At 42.1% G+C, this 20,679-nt stretch overlaps 1 protein-coding gene across 1 annotated transcript; it reads left to right on the top strand.

Moving 5' to 3' along the window:
* Positions 1–375: 375 nt before the first annotated feature.
* On the top strand, positions 376–1,002 carry LOC138371793 (coagulation factor V-like). Its single transcript, XM_069336817.1, has one exon. It carries the CDS (start codon positions 376–378, stop codon positions 1,000–1,002), a length of 627 nt encoding a protein of 208 aa, XP_069192918.1.
* Positions 1,003–20,679: the final 19,677 nt, after the last annotated feature.

The raw sequence follows: 20,679 nt of genomic DNA, 5'->3' as shown, positions 1-20,679 counted from the left end.
CCATGTGTCCACCTGGCCTCACCATGTGTCCACCTGGCCTCACTATGTGTCCACCTGGCCTTACCATGTGTCCACCTGCCCTCACCATGTGTCCACCTGGCCTCACTATGTGTCCACCTGGCCTCACCATGTGTCCACCTGGCCTCACAACCCCAGCCACCCGGGCCGCGCCTTGAAAAAAATGCTTCCGAATCACCGACAACTTGCCACGTTGCTGGACGAGTCGCTCCACACCTCTATGCTGGACGAGTCGCTCCACACCTCTATGCTGGACGAGTCGCTCCACACCTCCATGCTGGACGAGTCGCTCCACACCTCCATGCTGGACGAGTCGCTCCACACCTCTATGTTGGACGAGTCGCTCCACACACCTCTATGCTGGACGAGTCGCTCCACACCTCCATGCTGGACGAGTCGCTCCACACCTCCATGCTGGACGAGTCGCTCCACACCTCTATGCTGGACGAGTCGTTCCACACCTCCATGCTGGACGAGTCGTTCCACACCTCCATGCTGGACGAGTCGTTCCACACCTCCATGCTGGACGAGTCGTTCCACACCTCTATGCTGGACGAGTCGCTCCACACCTCCATGCTTGACGAGTCGTTCCACACCTCTATGCTGGACGAGTCGTTCCACACCTCCATGCTGGACGAGTTGTTCCACACCTCTATGCTGGACGAGTCGCTCCACACCTCCATGCTGGACAAGTCGTTCCACACCTCTATGCTGGACGAGTCGTTCCACACCTCCATGCTGGACGAGTCGTTCCACACCTCTATGCTGGACGAGTCGCTCCACACCTCCATGCTTGACGAGTCGTTCCACACCTCTATGCTGGACGAGTCGCTCCACACCTCTATGCTGGACGAGTCACTCCACACCTCCATGCTGGACGAGTCGCTCCACACCTCTATGCTGGACGAGTCACTCCACACCTCCATGCTGGACGAGTCGCTCCACACAACGTTATTGGACGAGTTGCTCCACACGTCCACATAGTATATACACAGATGAAGGTCCGGTGTATACATAAAGTTGACAGTGTTGACACCAGTGTAGAGATGGAAGCATTGACTATCGCTAAGATAAGCTTTATTATATTTTGTGGGGTACAAAGTGCACTGGAGCTGAAGTACACACATGGCTGTACACATGTACAGGGAACGACATTCACAGGAACATTAAGCTGGTTACTAGTAGAGATAAAAATGTACGCTTGGGCACAGGTCTTGCTGTTTGTACCAAGAGGGATGTACACAGGATCACAGGACTGTTAATTGTAAAGATAATGATTTACACAAGGCTGCAAATTGTAAAACGATGCACAAAAAGGCTTGTAAAGAGAATGATTTACACTAGGCTGGCAACTTGTAAAACGATGCACAAAAGGCTTGTAAAGAGAATGATTTACACAAGGCTGGCAACTTTTAAATTTATGCACACAAGGTTTGTAAGGAGAAGGGTTTCACACAGCTGGAAACTTGTAAATTTATGCACAAAAGGCTTGTAAAGAGAATGATTTACACAAAGCTGGTAACTTGTAAAGATAATGATTTACACAAGGCTAGCAATTTGTAAATTGATGCACCGACCACTACTTGTAAACTGACTGATGAACACATAAATAATTTAATTTAAATATAAATTACTCGTATGCTCTAACATTTATCACTTATCAGCGTACTTTTTTATCAATAAGTAGCTGTACCCAGCCACGCATTGCTGTGGCTCAGCAACGCATGTGCGTTGCTGAGCCACAGCAACATTCCCTTTTCTCCTAGTCCTCCCTGCCATCTCCCCGCTCCCCTGTCCTCTCGTCCTCCCAACCAATCCTCGTCTCCCGTTTCCTTGTCCTCCCAACCATTCCTCACTCCCTCGTCCTTTTTTCCTCCCCATCATCCCCCACTCCATCATCCCCTCGTCCTCCTAACCATTCCCCACTCCACCGTCCCCTCGTCGGAGATTAGCGATTTTGAACAAACGAGCATTTCCATTTTTATTTATATAGATTTATCATTTTTGCATACTCCTTCACGCCATTTTTACGCTGGTCTTAAAGGCAGACCTGAAGCATATACTTCGGATTGATAACTTCCCATTTACGTTTACAAGAAAGTTTGTTTCATCCCTTATTTTCTCTTTACATTCTCTTTGTTATCTTCTTACAAGCTGTTTATCCCCCTCAAAAACAAGTTTATCAGTGTTACTACTTGATCACTCTGGCTGTTATTGCATTAGTCTGTCACTATAGTTAGATGGGAGCATAAATTATCTTACTCCCTCTCAAGCACAATGTCTCACCTAATATTCTTCCTTCTGTTGATGAATTCTTCTGATCTATCAATTCCTTGCTTCTCTCTCCCTCTTCTCTCCCTTTCCTGTTCCACACTACCACGTGATATTACCACCTCTCAATTCATTATTTTCATTCGATGATATATATCTTGAACATATATATATATGATATATATATATATATATATATGTTCCTTTTAACTGTTTATCTTCAATGAAATGTTTCCACTCCCTGTGTCTCTCTTCGTACACAAGAGTACCCAGAGCAGTGGTAAGTCACAGTTTCGTGCCAACTACTCATTTACTCATTTATCTACTTCTAAATGTAAGTTTATATTAATGTGTCATCCAGTCTCTTCTCTCTTGCATCGCTTTCTCTTCAACGGTTGTTCCCACAGCCATGAGGCTCTTAGGTGTCTCTAAACTAACGCTTCTCGTTCTATTGGCATTCAGTCAGTGGAATCACTAGAGAAAGGCTTCATCTTCCATGTAGGAAACACTGGAGCATTGGACGTAGCATTGGATCAATGTACTAACACTCGGACGTAGGTTCGAATCCTCGTCACGGCTCTTGTAGGTTTGTTCACTTGAGCATTGGCTACATTTTCCATGTAGAAAACACTGAATCATTGGCGTCATCTTCAGTGTAGGAAACACAGGAGAAGTGGCTTCATCTTCCACGTAAGAAACATTTCAGCCTTTGCCACATCTTTCATATGGAAACACTGAAACATTGACTTCATCTTTCTTGTAAATTCCGATAATCCTCAGATTTCCTTAATCAGAGGTTCTGAGATCCTAAACGTTCCCAAATTGTTGTAATAATGGGTTACTGACTAGGAGGAATGTAGCGGCGCCTGAGATCGGAGAGAAGGAAGAGAGGGAACAGAGAAGGAACCAAGAGAGAGAGAACGTTTTGGAAACGGAGAGGGAACAGAGAGATAACAGAGAAAGAATGGAGGGGGAACAAGGAATGGAGGGGGAACAAGGAATGGAGGGGGAACAAGGAATGGAGAGGGAACAGAGAGAGTAAATAAAAGGAACGTAGAATAAGTAAAGAGGAAACAGAGATGGAACAAAGAGATAACAAAGAGGAAACAGAGAGAGAACAAAGGAGGAATAAAGGTCGAATAGAGTGGGAATAAAGATATAACAGGGTGGTTATAAAGAGAGGAAACACAGAGAGAATGGAAAGAGAACAGATAAAGAGGGAATAGAAACGAAACCGAGAGAGAGAGAATACAAACGAAACAGAGAGAGACAAAAAAAAAGATATAACAGATAGGGAATAAAGGCTAAACAGAGAGAGAGTGAGAGAGAAAGAGAGAGAGTAACAAGAGAACAGAGAAGGAATAAGGAATTAACAGAGAGAGAACAGAGACAGAACAGAGAGGGAACAAAGACAAAGAGGAAAGCAAATAGTTAAGAACCCAAATATATTACAATTTTGAATTTTATGATATAGCAAATATTTATTTTATGATCACGTACATCAAATGACTGCAATTTCACGCCATAATAAACATTATTGAATATTCGTCATATTATAAAAACACAGGATATGAGATTGTTTTTCTCCTCTCAGCTTAATAAGCCAGAGGTAACATTTGATTCCTCACAAAGATGTTTGTAATTTAACGGAAAAAAGAAAAGGCACATTGTAACAAGAGCGATATTGTTGTACTGAGGAGGCGACAGTGTTCCTGAGTTAACATGTATTGTTTCTGTATTTGTTACGAGAACACTGTGTGGAGAGGAGATGTGGAAGGTGTTGATGTTGATGTGTGATGACTTGCTAACCTGCGCGGATAGGCGGATACTATTTACTTCAGAGAAAAGGACCATAAATGTTCACACACACAGACACACGAACGTGTGAAGATGAAGTCTGTGTGTGTGATCCCGTTCGGAGCCTACTGGTCGCCCAGACGGGATCACCGTGAAAAACTGGAATAATGATATACAGTTGGTGTGGGACTACACTTGTGTTTCAACTTATCCAACACCTATGGCTGAAGTGAGCTTCAGTGTTGCACATCCAGGCGGTGCTGGTACTCAACGGGAAGCAGCCAAGTCTCGTAAATACGATACGATCTTGATCACAACTACAATTTGTCCCCATTTCCTCAGAGACACTTGGTGCCTGGGATAAAAGTGCAGCTTTTTTTTTATGGAACTAGGTTCTAAGCTAATTCAAATAACTAGAGACCCTAAAGCCACCAGTTTCTTTTTTCAGCGCCTTAGTGTGGCGATCCAGAGAGGCAACGCACACTGCATCCATGGTTCCTGCCCGCCATCTGAGGAGATGGAGGAGCTCAACAGTCTGAAACAACTATCCTAGTACCGTGCATGTAACCAATGTTGTAACCTATTTTGTGTAATGAAGATTTGAATAAATAAAACAACAAATTACAAATATATAGGGATAGTAGAAGACAGTATTTGAGCATCCATGCAGCTCATCGACCTGTTTAGATAGCAACTATATACTAATAGTAAATATGTGGACCATCGCACTTATATTGATGTATTGGATAAATAGAAAGAAGAATTTACTTCTCTATATTTGGACAAACCGGAAAGGTTTTTGTAGTTCTTAATAAAACCTTAAATAACGTATACCTTAACTAAAGCCAAAAACTGTCATACTAGAAAATGGTTCGGCTCACGAAATTTACACTGTTCCGTTTACTGTTTGTGTATCCTCTGGTAGGTTAGGATAAGGCAATTTGATACGACAGTTTCTTGACGTTGATAACGTTAGCGAGAACGGGCTGCTTAAAAACGTTATCTGGGACCTAATATTGTACGTATATGTGCCATACTAAGCTTATGAATATTTAACTTTAGTTTGTATCTTTATTTTCACTGGACCTTGTAAAATGAATAGTACTAAACTGATATTGTCCATAACGCCAATATGTGTCCTATGGACCATATTGATACGAAAAGTACACAAATCTAATCAATAGGATAGGTTGGTGCATGGGTGTCCCACATGACAGCCTTAGATGCTACATGTCCTCTTCTTTGAGGCTGAGGGTCCCTACAAACGCAACCTGAGGTGGTATCCCATATCAATATAAATAAATATGGAAATGTTCGGTTTCTTCAAAATCGCTAATCTCCGAAAGTTCCTCGCCGATTTCTATGAAATTTTCACACAACGTTCCCTTCGCATCCGAGCGGGTTTTTATATACATACTATATAGATGTCACGTCTGTGACGGGGAAAAAACATGCTTTTTAAAAAACTGCGTTTTTGATGTGTTTTTCATGTGAAGGAAATCTTTGAAACCTCTTTACCGATAGCTTTGGAATTTTTACACAATGTTGCATGCAAATAGGCGCGTTTTTTACATACCTGCTGTATGCATGCCTCACCTGTGACAGGAAAAAACATGCCTTTTTTGATAAACATCGCCACCTGTTGGACGTAAGAGCAACATACGCTGTAATATCCGAAAATTCTTCACCAATTGCTTTGAAATGTTGACACAACTTTCCATTCGAATACGCACAGTTTTTTAAATATCTACTACATGGATGCAATACCTGTGACAGGTAAAAACATGTTTTTTTTTTTTTTGAAAAACCATGCCATCTGTTGCACGTAGGAGCCACACACTCTATATAAATATGTCACAATTCCATTTCAATGTTTCCAATTGCATTGATATCCTGAATTTTCATAGATTTTGTCTTATTTTTATTTTTATTTAATTATTTTTTATGACATTTCATTGAAATTGAGCTGTGTTGTTTACTATACCGTTCATTTCGTGAGTATAGTTTATTTTTTATTTTTTCATTGTTATTAACTGTATTCATTTTTTAGTGCAATTGGTGGTGAAATTGAGCTGTGTCGATTGATCTGTATTTGAATTGAATTATTTGGTTAGTTTTTTTTGTTTTCGTTTTGAAAACAAGAAAACGGACAACGCGTTTATTTCACAACTGCAAATGTGCAACAAATAGCAATGAATCCACTGGCAACAATGTTAACTGCTTTCTTCACGTTATGTCAGAATAACGAGTTTGCGAAAACGCTGCTGTATTTAGAAGTGGCTACGTATTACATATGGAATGCGAGTAGAAAATCATTTGAACGACGCAAATGAGGAGAGCGATTCGGCTGACATCCTGGCATATTGAAACAAACTATATTAGGCAGACTGTACACTTTGCATCCCATTCAAGATGAATGCTTTTTTTTTCCCATGACGTTGGTAAATGTGCCCGAGTTCAATGTCTTTCAAGCAATTGAGATTTGTCAAACGGCGTAACACATGCCAGTTTCCGTAGTGCATGTCATGTTCTGAATTTATTGGCGAACGACTTACACTGGGTTGTATGCATTAATGACGCGTCAATCATGTCACATCTAAATCAAATTCGTGCATTGTTCGCAATCATATTGACCGCCTGCTCTCCATCTCCACCAGAGTTATGGGAAAAATATTAATCGCACACGGCTTTAGATATTGGCCGTCGAATACGCAAGGAAATTTCAAATATGAACATGGATTTCACAGCAGAAATCTACAACGAAGCGTTGATAATGATTGAAGATTTGTGCTTAGAAATCGCGAACAAAGTTTGTATTCTATTCGGAATGCCATCACTGAATCTATCTGATGCTGCTTTGATCATTGTAGAATGGCGTCGTGAACAAAATTACAACACGGGTGATCTGTTGTCGTACGTGCAATCAAACATTCCTAAGCAAAGCAAAAAAGCCTTTACGATCAAATAATTAAAACTGCCAATAATGGGACTGGAGAAATCTTCTTAAATGCGCCAAGAGGAACTGGTAAAACGTTCCTAATGAGATTGATTCTGGCAGGAATTCGATCCTAAAATTGCATAGCTATAGCTCTTGCGTCGTCCAGAAAAGCTGCAATATTGCTACCAGGTAGAGGAACTGCTCATTCGGCTTTGAAATTGCCATTCAGCAATGCAATTCATTGAAACTCCAAAGTGCAACATTTCCAAAAGATCCGGCATGGAAAAAGTATTGCATAAATGCAAACATATTTTGGGAAAAATGCTCAATGGACTACAAAAATTCGCTCGAGGCTCTTGATCGATCATTGCAAGATTTGCGAGGAAACATCAGACCATTTGAGAACGCATTAATATTGCTTGCAGGAAATTTCAGGCAAACATTACCTGTAATTCCTCCATCAACACCAGCGGACGAAATGAATGCTTGCCTGAAATACTCTACTTAGTGGCACCACGTAAAGCCGTTAAAATTAACTACAAATTTGCGTGTCCAGCTGCAAAACTATCCATCAGCTGAGATATTCTCACATCAGTTTCTAGAAATTGGGAACGGAAACGTGCCTGTTGATCTGACCTCGGGACGAATTTCATTGCCTCATAACATCTGCAATTTAGTGACGTCAAAAGAAGAATTGGTTGAAAAAAGTATTTCCCAATATCCAAACCAATTATAAGGATCACGATTGGCTGAGTGAACGAGCTATTCTTGTGGCCAAGAACAAAGACGTCTACGAACTTAACAATATTATTCAGTCTAACATTCAAAGCGAGGCCGTCACATACAAGTCCGTCGACACTGTTGTGGAAGCAGATGAAGTGGTAAATTATCCAACAGAATTTTTGAATTCACTCGATCTGCCAGGGATACCATCACACGTACGGCAATTGAAAATCTGCGTGCCAATTATCATGTTGCGAGATATAAACCAAAGTTTTGCAACACACGCGGCTTGCAGTAAAAAAATAATCAGCAACGTCGTAGAAGCAACAATCTTCACAGGACCTTTCACAGGTGAAGATGTCCTCATCCCTCGCATTCCTATGATTCCCACAGATATGCCATTTCAATTTAAGAGATTGTAATTTCCAATTCGATTGGCGTTTGCAATCACCATTGCAGGACGCCTGACAGCTGAGTGGACAGCGCTCTGGATTCGTAGTCCTGAGGTTCCGGGTTCGATCCCCGATAGAGGAGGAGACAAATGGGCCAAAAAGTTTCTTTCACCCTGATGCCCCTGTTACCTGGCAGTAAATAGGTACCTAGGAGTTACCCTCCTGGGGAGGGTAACAAAAAGGAGGCCTGGTCGTGGACCGGGCCGATGGGATGCTGAGCTTCGAAATTATTTGAAGATAACCTCAAGATAACTATCAACAAAGTTCAGGGCAAATCATTAGAATTGTTCACTTTATATCAAGACATGGATTGCTTCTCACATGGACACTCTCACTTTGTATCAAGACATGGATTCGCTTCTCATATGTTGCGTGTTCTAGAGTCGGCAAACTAGACAATCTCTATATCTCCACAGACAATGTAACAACAAAAAGTATTGTGTACCCACAAACATTGTGAAATTAAACATATCAGAAACGTGTACTTTTTCTTTTCTCTCTTTTCCATTTAACCAGACTGAGCCACAGCAACGCGTGGCGGGTACAGCTAGTCTATATATATAAGAATGAAAATGTTCCTTTGTTCAAAATCGCTAATCTCCGAAAGTTCTTCGCCGATTGCTTTCAAATTCTCATGCAACGTTCCATTCGCATCCCAGCAGGTTTTTATATACATACTCTATAGATTGTCAAGTCTGTGAAGGGAAAAAAACATTCTTTTTTGAACAACTGTGTTTTTCATGTGAGGGGAATCTATGAAACCTCTTTACCCATTGCTTTAAAATTTTTACAAACGTTGCATTCGAATAGGTGCGTGTTTTTACATACCTATTATATACATGTCTCACCTGTGACAGGAAAAAACATCCTTTTTTTGAAAAACAATGCATCTGTAGGATGTAAGAGCAACAAATGCTGTAATCTCTGAGAGTTCTTCACCGATTGCTCTGAAATTTTGACACAAAGTTCCATTCGAATACGTGCATGTTTTTATTTACCTACTATATAGATGCAACCCCAGTGACAGGTAGGTGGGTCGACTGCTAGCAGTCGTGGAGTGAGGACGCTTACCGACCCTCCGTGGCTGTTGGAGTTGTTTGCTGTTTTGGTCGCCAGGTGGTGTGGGCGTCCCTGCCCTACCAGTTTTGTTGCCTGCCTGGCTGCGTTGACGTGGCGGTTCTGACATGGGGGCCATCTTCCTCCTGTTCAGCGTGTGAACTCCGTGGGCCTGGAGTTCACTTGTAAGGCTGGTTATCCGACCATCGAGATGGTGATGTGTGACATGCTTCGTGTCCCGGTGGAAGCTGTTTACGGTGTGGAGCTAGTTACGGCCCATCGGGTTGTTATTAAGTTCGTGGGGAAGGACGAGTACCGGGAATTCCTCCGTCGGTACGGGGGGCGTACGTTGCCGTTGCCAGACGATGCCGGCTCTGTGGCGATTTCGGACCGCAGTGGTGCCCTGACTTATGTCAGTATCCATGGTGCGCCCCTGGAATTCCCTGATGACCTCCTCCGGCGTTACTTCGGGGGTTTTGGTACTGTTGTCAGTGTGCGGGTGAACACGCTCTCCTCGGGGCGGTATGCTGGGAGGCGTACAAACATTCGCACGTTGGGGATGCGCCTGCGGTCGGATATACCTTCTTCTGTCCGGCTTATGTGGTACTACATCCGGGTGTATTATGCCCGGCAGCCTCGTACCTGTTTCCGGTGTGGCCTGTTGAGGCATCAGGCTGCCGGTTGCTCTGAGGCCCCTGCTGCTCCTGTCAACTTGTTCTGCGACGAGGATTTCCCGCCGCTCCCTCTGGAGGAAGTCTCCGGTGATGTTGATGAGGTGGTGCGCGTCCCGTTTGCTGCTGCAGCTTCCCCGGCGGCGCCTGCCGTTCCTCTGGTTGTTGCCGTCCCTCCTCCGGTTCTTGAGGTACCGTCGGTTGGTCTGCCTGATCCTGTCGCTGTTCCAGCTGCTCTGGTGGGCCTTCCTGGAGCTCCCTGTGTGGCGTTGCTGTCTTCTCCCACGTCTTCTGATGCTGCGCCTGGCCCTGTATCCGTGACTCGGGTCCCGGATGTGCTTGGTGCTGGGGTGGCTACGGAGCCTCCTGCTGTGTGTAGCCCGGTTACCCCTGTGATAGAGGCTGCTGCCGTCCTGGCGTCGTACCTACGTACGTATAGTACGTATATGTCGTACGTATATGTCGTACCTAGTAGCCAGAACGCACTTATCTGCCTACTATGCAAGGCCCGATTTGCCTAATAAGCCAAGTTTTCCTGAATTATTATATTTTCTCTAATTTTTTTCTTATGAAATGATAAAGCTACCCATTTCATAATGTATGAGGTCAATTTTTTTTTATTGGAGTTAAAATTAACGTAGATATATGACCGAACCTAACCAACCCTACCTAACCTAACCTAACCTATCTTTATAGGTTAGATTAGGTTAGGTAGCCGAAAAAGTTAGGTTAGGTTAGGTTAGGTAGGTTAGGTAGTCGAAAAACAATTAATTCATGAAAACTTGGCTTATTAGGCAAATTGGGCCTTGCATAGTAGGCTGAGAAGTGCGTTCTGGCTACTAGATACGACATATATATATATATATATATATATATATATATATATATATATATATATATATATATATATATATATATATATATATATACTTATATTATTAAATATGACCGAAAAAGTAAGATTAATAATTCTAACATGAATTTTCTCAATATTTCTTATGTTTCATTTCACTGTCGATGGGAATTGAAAAATCAATTCTCCAAAATTAATTTTTATTTCTAGTCTGACGCGACACGTGAACGCGTGTCGTAATAACTTATTACATTTTCAAAAACTTTAGTTTACACACACACAACTATAACCTGCAAACACTAAACAGAATTCTATTGTGCTATAATTCAAACGGCTTTCATCTTATATACCTGCATTTGGGCGAGGTGATATGTTACAACAGTTTTGGATGATGTGAAAACAAACTGTCAACACAAGACAGAACACGAAACAATGGGTATAATATTGGGAAAATTAAAGGAAAGAATGGAAGTAACTGCAAAGGGCCTATTGGCCCATATTTCTTGATGCTTCTACATTGGTGCGGAGTCTTGAAGTAGAATATATCTCAAAGGCAGAATATAGTTGTGCATTAATTGGCTTTTGATTGCTGGTGTTGACTTCTTGATGTGTAGTGCCTCGCAGATATCAAGCCGCCTGCTATTGCTGTGCCTATTGATGATTTCTGTGTTTTTTGTTAAGACTTCTCTGGTGATGGTCTGGTTGTGGGAAGAGATTATATGTTCTTTAATGGAGCCCTGTTGCTTATGCATCGTTAATCGCTTGGAAAGAGATGTTGTTGTCTTGCCTATATACTGAGTTATTTGAGGCTTACAGTACCCAAGTGGGCAATTGAAGGTAAAGACGACATTGGTCTCTTTTAAAGCGTTGTGCTTTGTGTCTGGAGAGTTTCCTATGAGAAGGTTAACCGTTATTTTGGTTTTATAGTAAATCGTCAATTGTATCTTCTAATTTTTGTCTGTAGGGATAACGTTCCTATATCAATATCTTTCAGGGCCCTTTCCTCCGTTTTATGAGCTGTGGAAAAGACGTTCCTGTAAAATAGTCTAATAGGGAGTACAGGTGTTGTGTTAGTTGTCTCTACAGAGGTTGCACATTATATATATATATATATATATATATATATATATATATATATATATATATATATATATTATATATAATATATATATATATATATATATATATATATATATATATATTATATATAATATATATATATATATATATATATATATATATATATATATATATATATATATATATATATATATATATATATATATATATATTATATATATATATATATGTATATATATATATATATATATATATATGTCGTACCTAGTAGCCAGAACGCACTTCTCAGCCTACTATGCAAGGCCCGATTTGCCTAATAAGCCTAGTTTTTATGAATTAATGTTTTTTCGACTACCTAACCTACCTAACCTAACCTAACCTAACGTTTTCGGCTACCTAACCTAACCTAACCTATAAAGATAGGTTAGGTTAGGTTAGGTAGGGTTGGTTAGGTTCGGTCATATATCTACGTTAATTTTAACTCCAATAAAAAAAAATTTCCCTCATACATAATAAAATGGGTAGCTTTATCATTTCATAAGAAAAAAATTAGAGAAAACATATTAATTCAGGAAAACTTGGCTTATTAGGCAAATCGGGCCTTGCATAGTAGTCCAAAAAGTGCGTTCTGGCTACTAGGTACGACATATATATATATATATATATATATATATATATATATATATATATATATATATATATGTCGTACCTAGTAGCCAGAACGCACTTCTCAGCCTACTATGCAAGGCTCGATTTGCCTAATAAGCCAAGTTTTCCTGAATTAATATATTTTCTAAAAAAAAATTCTTATGAAATGATAAAGCTACCCATTTTATTATGTATGAGGTCGATTTTTTTTTATTGGAGTTAAAATTAACGTAGATATATGACTGAACCTAACCAACCCTACCTAACCTAACCTAACCTATCTTTATAGGTTAGGTTAGGTTAGGTAGCTGAAAAAGTTAGGTTAGGTTAGGTTAGGTAGGTTAGGTAGTCGAAAAACAATTTATTCATGAAAACTTGGCTTATTAGGCAAATCAGGCCTTGCATAGTAGGCTGAGTAGTGCGTTCTGGCTACTAGGTACGACATATATATATATATATATATATATATATATATATATATATATATATATATATATATATAATATATATATATATATATATATATATATATATATATATATATATATATATATATATATATATATAATATATATATATATATATATATATATATATATATATATATATATATATATATATATATATATATTAGTATATTTTGGTAGCAGTCTTTCCTGTAGACATATATTATTAAATATGACCGAAAAAGTAAGATTAATAATTTTAACACGAATTTTCTCTATCTTTCGTACATTTCTTTTCACTGTTGGTGGTAATTCAAAAATCAATTCTCCAAGATTCATTTTTATTTCTAGTCTGACGCGACACTTGAGCGCATTTCGTAAAACTTATTACATTTTCAAAGACTTTAGTTTACACATACTCAACTGAATAGAACTTACACATCTCCGATTTGTTTATATCTTCATTTGAGTGAGGTGGATGGTGTGAGGTGGCATTAATAGGGTATTAATTTCATCAACACAAGACAGAACACGAAACAATGGATATTGAATGGAAGTGATTGTAGAAAGCCTATTTTTCCATATTTCTTGATGCTTCTATATTGGAGCGGAGTCTTGAGGTGGGTAGAATATAGTTGTGCATTAATTGGCTGTTGATTGCTGGTGTTGACTTTTTAATGTGTAGTGCCTCGCAAACGTCAAGCCGCCAGCTATCACTGTATCTATCGATGATTTCTGTGTTGTTTACTAGGATTTCTCTGGCGATGGTTTGGTTGTGGGAAGAGATTATATGTTCCTTAATGGAGCCCTGTTGCTTATGCATCGTTAAACGCCTAGAAAGAGATGTTGTTGTCTTGCCTATATACTGGGTTTTTTGGAGCTTACAGTCCCTAAGAGGGCATTTGAAGGCATAGACGACGTTGGTCTCTTTTAAAGCGTACCTCTTTGTGTCTGGAGAGTTTCTCATGAGTAGGCTGGCGGTGTTTCTGGTTTTATAGTAAATCGTCAGTTGTATCCTCTGATTTTTGTCTGTAGGGATAACGTTTCTATTAACAATATCTTTCAGGACCCTTTCCTCCGTTTTATGAGCTGTGGAAAAAAAGTTCCTGTAAAATAGTCTAATAGGGGGTATAGGTGTTGTGTTAGTTGTCTCTTCAGAGGTTGCATGGCGTTTCACTTTCCTTCTTATGATGTCTTCGACAAAACCATTGGAGAAGCCGTTGTTGACTAGGACCTGCCTTACCCTACAGAGTTCTTCATCGACTTGCTTCCATTCTGAGCTGTGGCTGAGAGCACGGTCGACATATGCGTTAACACTCCTTTTGTACCTGTCTGGGCAGTCGCTGTTGGAATTTAGGCACATTCCTATGTTCGTTTCCTTAGTGTAGACTGCAGTGTGGAAACCTCCGCTCTTTTCCATGACTGTTACATCTAGAAAGGGCAGCTTCCCATCCTTTTCCATCTCGTAAGTGAAACGCAGCATGGAACTCTGCTCAAACGCCTCCTTCAGCTCCTGCAGATGTCTGACATCAGGTACCTGTGTGCAAATGTCGTCAACATACCTGCAGTATATGGCCGGTTTCAAGTTCATGTCGACTAAGACTTTTTGCTCGATGGTACCCATGTAGAAGTTTGCAAACAGGACACCTAGGGGAGAACCCATGGCGACCCCATCTACTTGCTTATACATGTGCCCATCCGGGCTCAAGAAGGGTGCCTCTTTAGTACAAGCTTGGAGTAGTTTCCTTAGAATATTTTCTGGTATGTCAAGAGGAGTACAGGCTTGATCACGATACACGGTCGGCTATCATCCCGATTGTCTCGTCCACAGGTACGTTGGTGAACAGGGAGGGATCACTTGGGCTCCTGGCAATAAGATTCGCACTGCATCTATGATTGGTTGGCTGGATGAGATGATTTCACACTTTGATGGATTTAGTGTAAGGCCTAACTCCTCTCCCTTAGATTTCACTAGCTGAAGATCTCCTAGCAGGGATTCCTGTGTCCCTGCCAGGGTGCCATCGTCCAGGAACCAGATGTTGAATTCGCTGGTCAACCTGCTTGTGACCTCTTTAACAGAAAAGGAAAGGGGCAAGTGGGTCTCCCTGCTGGACACCTTCTGCGGAAACAACTTCATGTTCCCCAAAAAACAGTGTCGATTTCCTACTGTACCCTGCTGAAACGAAAGGAAGTAGACAAGGAAAGCTGGTTCGAACTGCTTCCAGTACATCTCTTTTTACCTGGTTGAAGGCATTTTTAAAGTCTAATTTAATTAATGCCTTATTTTCTGGGAGGTCCTTGATATAGGCTCGTGCTGCATGAGCTGCTGCTTCACAGCCATGGGGGACACCAAAACCTAGTTGATGGGGTCGAAGCATCGTTGCAGTGTCTATGCTGATTTTTCTGACAGCTGCCCTATCAACAAGGCGCCGAAGTGTGTTACCCACGGTAATGGGTCTGACTCCACCATCCTTCTTCTTAAGGGCACAAAGGGATGCTCCGTAGAAGAAGGGTTTAATTATATATATATATATATATATATATATATATATATATATATATATTATATATATAGTGACGGGAAAGTGTTGGAGTGTTGATGTTTGGCAGTCCTCCAATGGCAGGTGTCAATGCCTGGTTACACTTACAAAAAAAAAAAGATAGACTGCTTGCCTGTTGTCTGTGGTAAGTTAGAGGGAGGAACATGTAAAACACAAAGTATGAACAATGAAACTTTAATATATTTACTTTAAACATAAATGAAAATAAAGGCAAATCTCGGGCAAATGACTAATGAAATAAAATGACAAAGATATATACAAAAATCACAATAGATTAAATAATGTTGAAATGGTGCTTAGAATATCGGCTATGGCTGAAACCTCCCTTCGTATACGAGCTAATGAGCTAGTATGCCAGAGAGATGTCAACGCTAAGAGCACAAGGAATATTCTGAAGTTGATAGCTGGTCAGGCTCAGACGTTGACTCGGGTAAAGGGCGCCGAGGTGCGGTGTGCAGGTGCGAGGCTGGCGAGTCACCAATCAGGGGCAGGCAAGCTGGTGAAGGGTAGTTAGCTGGTTTGATGACGAGCCAGCATGTGGAGTGGGGGGATCTTTGATACGTTTTGCCTCCTGGTCAAAACGTTTTGTGCTACCGGTGACGTATCTTGAATGTAGCATCTTATACTTGTATTTTTTTTGGCGTAACTTGAAGTAGGGAAGAGCAGGCTCAATCTCTCTTGAAAGAGATTATCGTCACAACTCTCCCCCGAAGCCTGCGGTTCCGGGTGAAGTTACGTCTTCAGGTTGTAGAGTGGTAGGTGGAGCAGCCACTACTTCATAGACTCTGGAGAGGGCGTCTGCTATGATGTTGTCAGAACCCTTGATGTAGAAGATCTCCAGGTTGAAATTCTGCAGATATAAAGCCCATCGTAGAAGCCGTTGGTTGTTGAATTGGGCTTGCTGCAGGAAGCGTAGGGGATTGTGGTCCGAGTGTATGGTGGTAGACCGAGCACTTTGCAGGTACGGTTCGAAGTGCTGCAGGTTCAGGACGATTTATAGTAGCTCCTTCTCGATCGTGCTGTAGTTCCTTTGGTGTGGCTAATTTATAGCTGTAGTAGCTACTACGTAGAATCTCTTCGCCTCGTTGTTGCATCAGGACACCCCCGATGCCGGTACCACTGGCGTCGACATGGAGGATGAAAGGCTTCGTGATATCTGGCGAGGCGAGAATAGGATTAGAACAGAGCAGGAATTTAAGTTGTTCAAAAGCAACGGTTTGCTGAATGGTCCAATTATACCGTTGCTTGGGGCTGGTTAAGGTGATCAAGGGTGTCGCCACCGTACTAAAGTTCCTCACAAACCTACGGTAGTAGGAGGTAAGACCAAGGAAGCGCAGGAGCTGCTTCCTGGTGGTAGGCTGTGGGTAATGCTGGATGGCTAGGGTATGTATGTTTAACGGAGCTATGCTGCCACTCCCTATCTCATGACCAAGATAACGCACTTTACCTTTGGCAAAGGTGGACTTGCCCAAGTTGATTGTGAGGCCTGCTGACAGGAGCTTGGCAAACAATCGTTGCAGCTGGAGCAGATATTCGCTCCAGGTGTTGGTTGCCACAACGATATCATCCAAGTAGGCGTAGGTGTTATCCAAGCCCTGGATGACGCGGTTGACAGCTCGCTGAAAGGTGGCCGGGGCATTACATAGTCCAAAGGGAAGGCGTTCGTATCTGTAAAGGCCAAAAGGAGTGGTAAAGGCAGATATTTCCGTAGCTCGCTCCGTTAAACATACCTGGTAATATCCTTTTAACACGTCCAGCTTCGATAGGTACCACGCATGACCAATGGCGTCAAGGATGTCATCTATTTTAGGTAAGGGGTACGCATCCTTGACAGTCACAAGATTTAATTTACGATAGTCGGTACATAGTCTCACCTTACCATGCGGTTTTGGCACCAGGATGCAGGGTGAGGCCTAGGGGGACTCAAGGGGTAGCCAGCCCATGATCCAGGAGGTACTGTACCTCAGCACGCGTGACTTCCTTCTTACTCGGGCTGATTCGGTAGAAAGGTTTACGAATCGGCCGTGTGTCGGGGAGTAGTTGTATGTCGTGCTGAACCACATTACACTTCTGTGGATCATCGTTGAACAACTTCTGGTGTTCCTTGAAGATTCTAATGAGAGGAGCACTATTATTGTCCTGAAAATAATTATGAAGATTAGCCAGGATTTCAGAGTTGGAAAGCACCGACTAAGTGTAGTGCTTTTGGGAGAAGCAGGGAAGGTTTCACTGTGAAGGTATGGACCTTTAAACGCGGAAACTGATATCACAGTGGGCGGAATACCTTGATACTGCTTCAGGAGGTTGACGTGGCACAACTGGGTCTTCCACCGCCTATCTGGAGTCTCAAGAACGTAGTTGTGGTTGTTCCTGCACTCCTTGATACGGTAGGGTCCTGAAAACTTGTTTTGCAAGGGAGAACCTGGGATAGGAAAGTATGCCAACACGAAGTCTCCTGGTTTAAATTTCCTTAATTTGCTGCTTTGGTCAAAATGAGTCTTCATCCTCTCCTGGGCTTTCAATAGGTTGTCATTAGCAAATTTACGTACTCTCTAGAATGTGTTGTAAGTTTTGAAGAAACTGAGGCGCATTCTGATGGTCACTGAAGGTGGCATTACGTAGAGAGTCCTTGAAAGCTTTGAGAGGAGTACGGCACTTACGTCCGTAGAGCATCTCATAAGGAGATACTCCTAGAGACTCATTGGGGAGACTTCGAAAAATGCACATAATGAGATCAAGTTGTCTATCCCAGTCCTTCAAAGTCTCATTGCAGAATTTCTTTAAGAGTGCTTTAATAGTCTGATGACAACGTTCAAGAGAACCCTGTGAAGCAGGATGATAGGGGCTGGACAGTACCTGTGTGATGTTGAACTCCTCCAGAGTCTTCTTGAAGAGATCACTGGTGAAGTTGGTGCCACAGTCACTTGGAACCTCTCTTGGAAATCCATACTGGGTGAAGATCTTCAATAGGTGTTTCACCACAGTAGCAGCCGTAATGTTCTTTACTGAAACTGCTATGGGAAACCTGGTGGTAGGACACATGATAGTAAATATATAGGCGTTGCCAGAACTGGTCCAGGGTAAAGGACCAACACAGTCTATGATGAGTCTGTGGAAAGGTTCCGCAGGCACCTGGATGGGTTTCAGTGGAGCCTGAGGAATAGAGATGTTAGGTTTACCTGCCATCTGACATATATGACTCTTGTACGTATTTCTTTACGTCTTTTACCATACCTGGCCAGTAGTACTCTTGTCTGATTCCGTGGTAGGTTTTGTTGAAACCATAGTGAGAAAGAGCTCCGTGGGCCAGGTGTAGAATATCGGGCCGTATGCTGGTGGGAATCACTAGTTGTTCGACATTGACCCAATCGTCATCCTCCTTCAGCTTGCTGGGTCTGTATCTGCGGTAGAGCAACTATTCTCTAGGAAGAACCCAGGGATACTGTCAGGTTGAGTCTCAGCCTGGAAGAATAATGGTGTTAATGATTGATCTTCCCTCTGTAACTTACGGAACTCCAACTTGGTAAGATTTGGAGGTAGATTCTGAGGGTCTTGAGAGACAGCGGTAGCAGTAGAGTCAGCTGGTTGCGGTCGTGCAGCTTTTGCACGGGTGGTCACCAAAACCGGAGGAGAAACTATCACTTTCTTGAACCTCTGCTGGAACATATTCAAAGATGGGATTATCCATTACAGAAGTACACACCTGGGGTTTGTCCGTGATGATCAGGTTGGACGGTTGCAGATCTTCCGCCAAGTCGTTGCCCAGGAGAAGTTGCACTCCAGGCATGGGAAAAGGCTTATTCCTGATGGCGACTTGGACTTCACCGGTCACGAAGGGACAATCCAGGTGGACTCTGGCGAGTGGATATGGAGTGGTAGCAGTGAGGTCAGTGATAAGGACGGTTTTCCCGGTGTAGGCGACGTTAGGCACAGCCGATTTCAACATAATGGACTAAAGCCGCTGTGTCCCTCAAGATCTTCAATTTGAAACGTCCCTCCGAATCTGTACCGTTGGTAGAGACAGTTCCAGGATACAGGTGTTTACTGAAGAGAGAAAGATCATTAACATGAACACCAACATTCATTACAGGCTTACCGGACTTAGGAGGAGTCTGTTTGGGTTTAGTAGATTCATTGCTCTTGTATTGAGCCTTCACACATCTATCTATGGTATGTCCATAGAGTTTGCAATACTTACAATACAACTGTGAGCTCTCTTGATCTGTACTCACTTTATCGTAACTGTACCAAGACTTCTTACTGGAAGGCGTTTCTGGTGGCAGCCGGTAGATGAGGCTGTAGGTGTCAGCCGACTTCGCACATTTGATGTAGTCGGTTTCTTCTTTATCTGCTAGATATAAACGGACGGAAGGGGGAACACGTCTCAAGAATTCCTCAACTAGCATGAGGTTGATGAGTTCTGCAAATGTAGAGACATGTGCTGCTTCCAGCCATTTCATAAAATATGTTTTCTTTGTATTGGCAAATTCTAGAAAGGTGGTGGTACTTGCCTTAAGATGGTCACGGAATTTTCGTCGGTAGCTTTCGGTGGAGAGAAGGTAGGCGTCCAACACTGCTTGCTTCAGGGTCTGGTAGTCATTCTCAGACGCTAAGGTACTGAGAGTAGCTGCAGCTCTACCTGTAAGATGTACTCTGAGAAGGGTAGACCATTGGTTAGCAGGCCAGCTAAGTTGATTAGCCAGGGTCTCAAAGGTGGTAAAAAAGACATCGATCTCTGTCTCAACGAATGGTGGCATTAACTTTCTTGCATGGGAGATATTGAAACTTACGGGAAGACTAGCGGTAGCTTGCTGGCGTTGAGTGTGGTGTGAAGTCTCCAACGTGAGTTCTCGTTGACGACATTCTATAGCCATATCCGCTTGCTTTTTATTATGCTCGCGTTGCATCTCCAGGTGACGATGTTTTGCTTCAAGCTGTACTCGCTCACGCTCCCTGAGTAGTATTGTCTCACGTTCCTGTTCTTCTTTCCTCAAGGCGGCCTCTTGTTCTTGTTCTTCTTTCCTGATTGCAGCTTCCTCTTTCCTCAGTTGTAGAGCTTCTTTCACCAAGGCTTCCTCTCGTTCTTTGATCTGGATAGCTTTTTGCTGTTGCTCCCTCTCAAGTTTTGCAAGTTCTAGTTTGAGTTTCATAGTTGCCAAATCAGG

Source organism: Procambarus clarkii, chromosome 36, assembly GCF_040958095.1.
Source record: "Procambarus clarkii isolate CNS0578487 chromosome 36, FALCON_Pclarkii_2.0, whole genome shotgun sequence".
In the NCBI taxonomy this organism is placed as follows: Eukaryota; Metazoa; Arthropoda; class Malacostraca; order Decapoda; family Cambaridae; genus Procambarus; species Procambarus clarkii.
Note: the sequence above shows the minus strand (reverse complement) of the source record. Positions and strands in the feature narration are given on the sequence as shown.

Coding starts and splice junctions, on each gene's coding strand:
- LOC138371793 (XM_069336817.1), top strand. CDS start 376: ATGCTGGACGAGTCGCTCCACACCTCCATGCTGGACGAGTCGCTCCAC.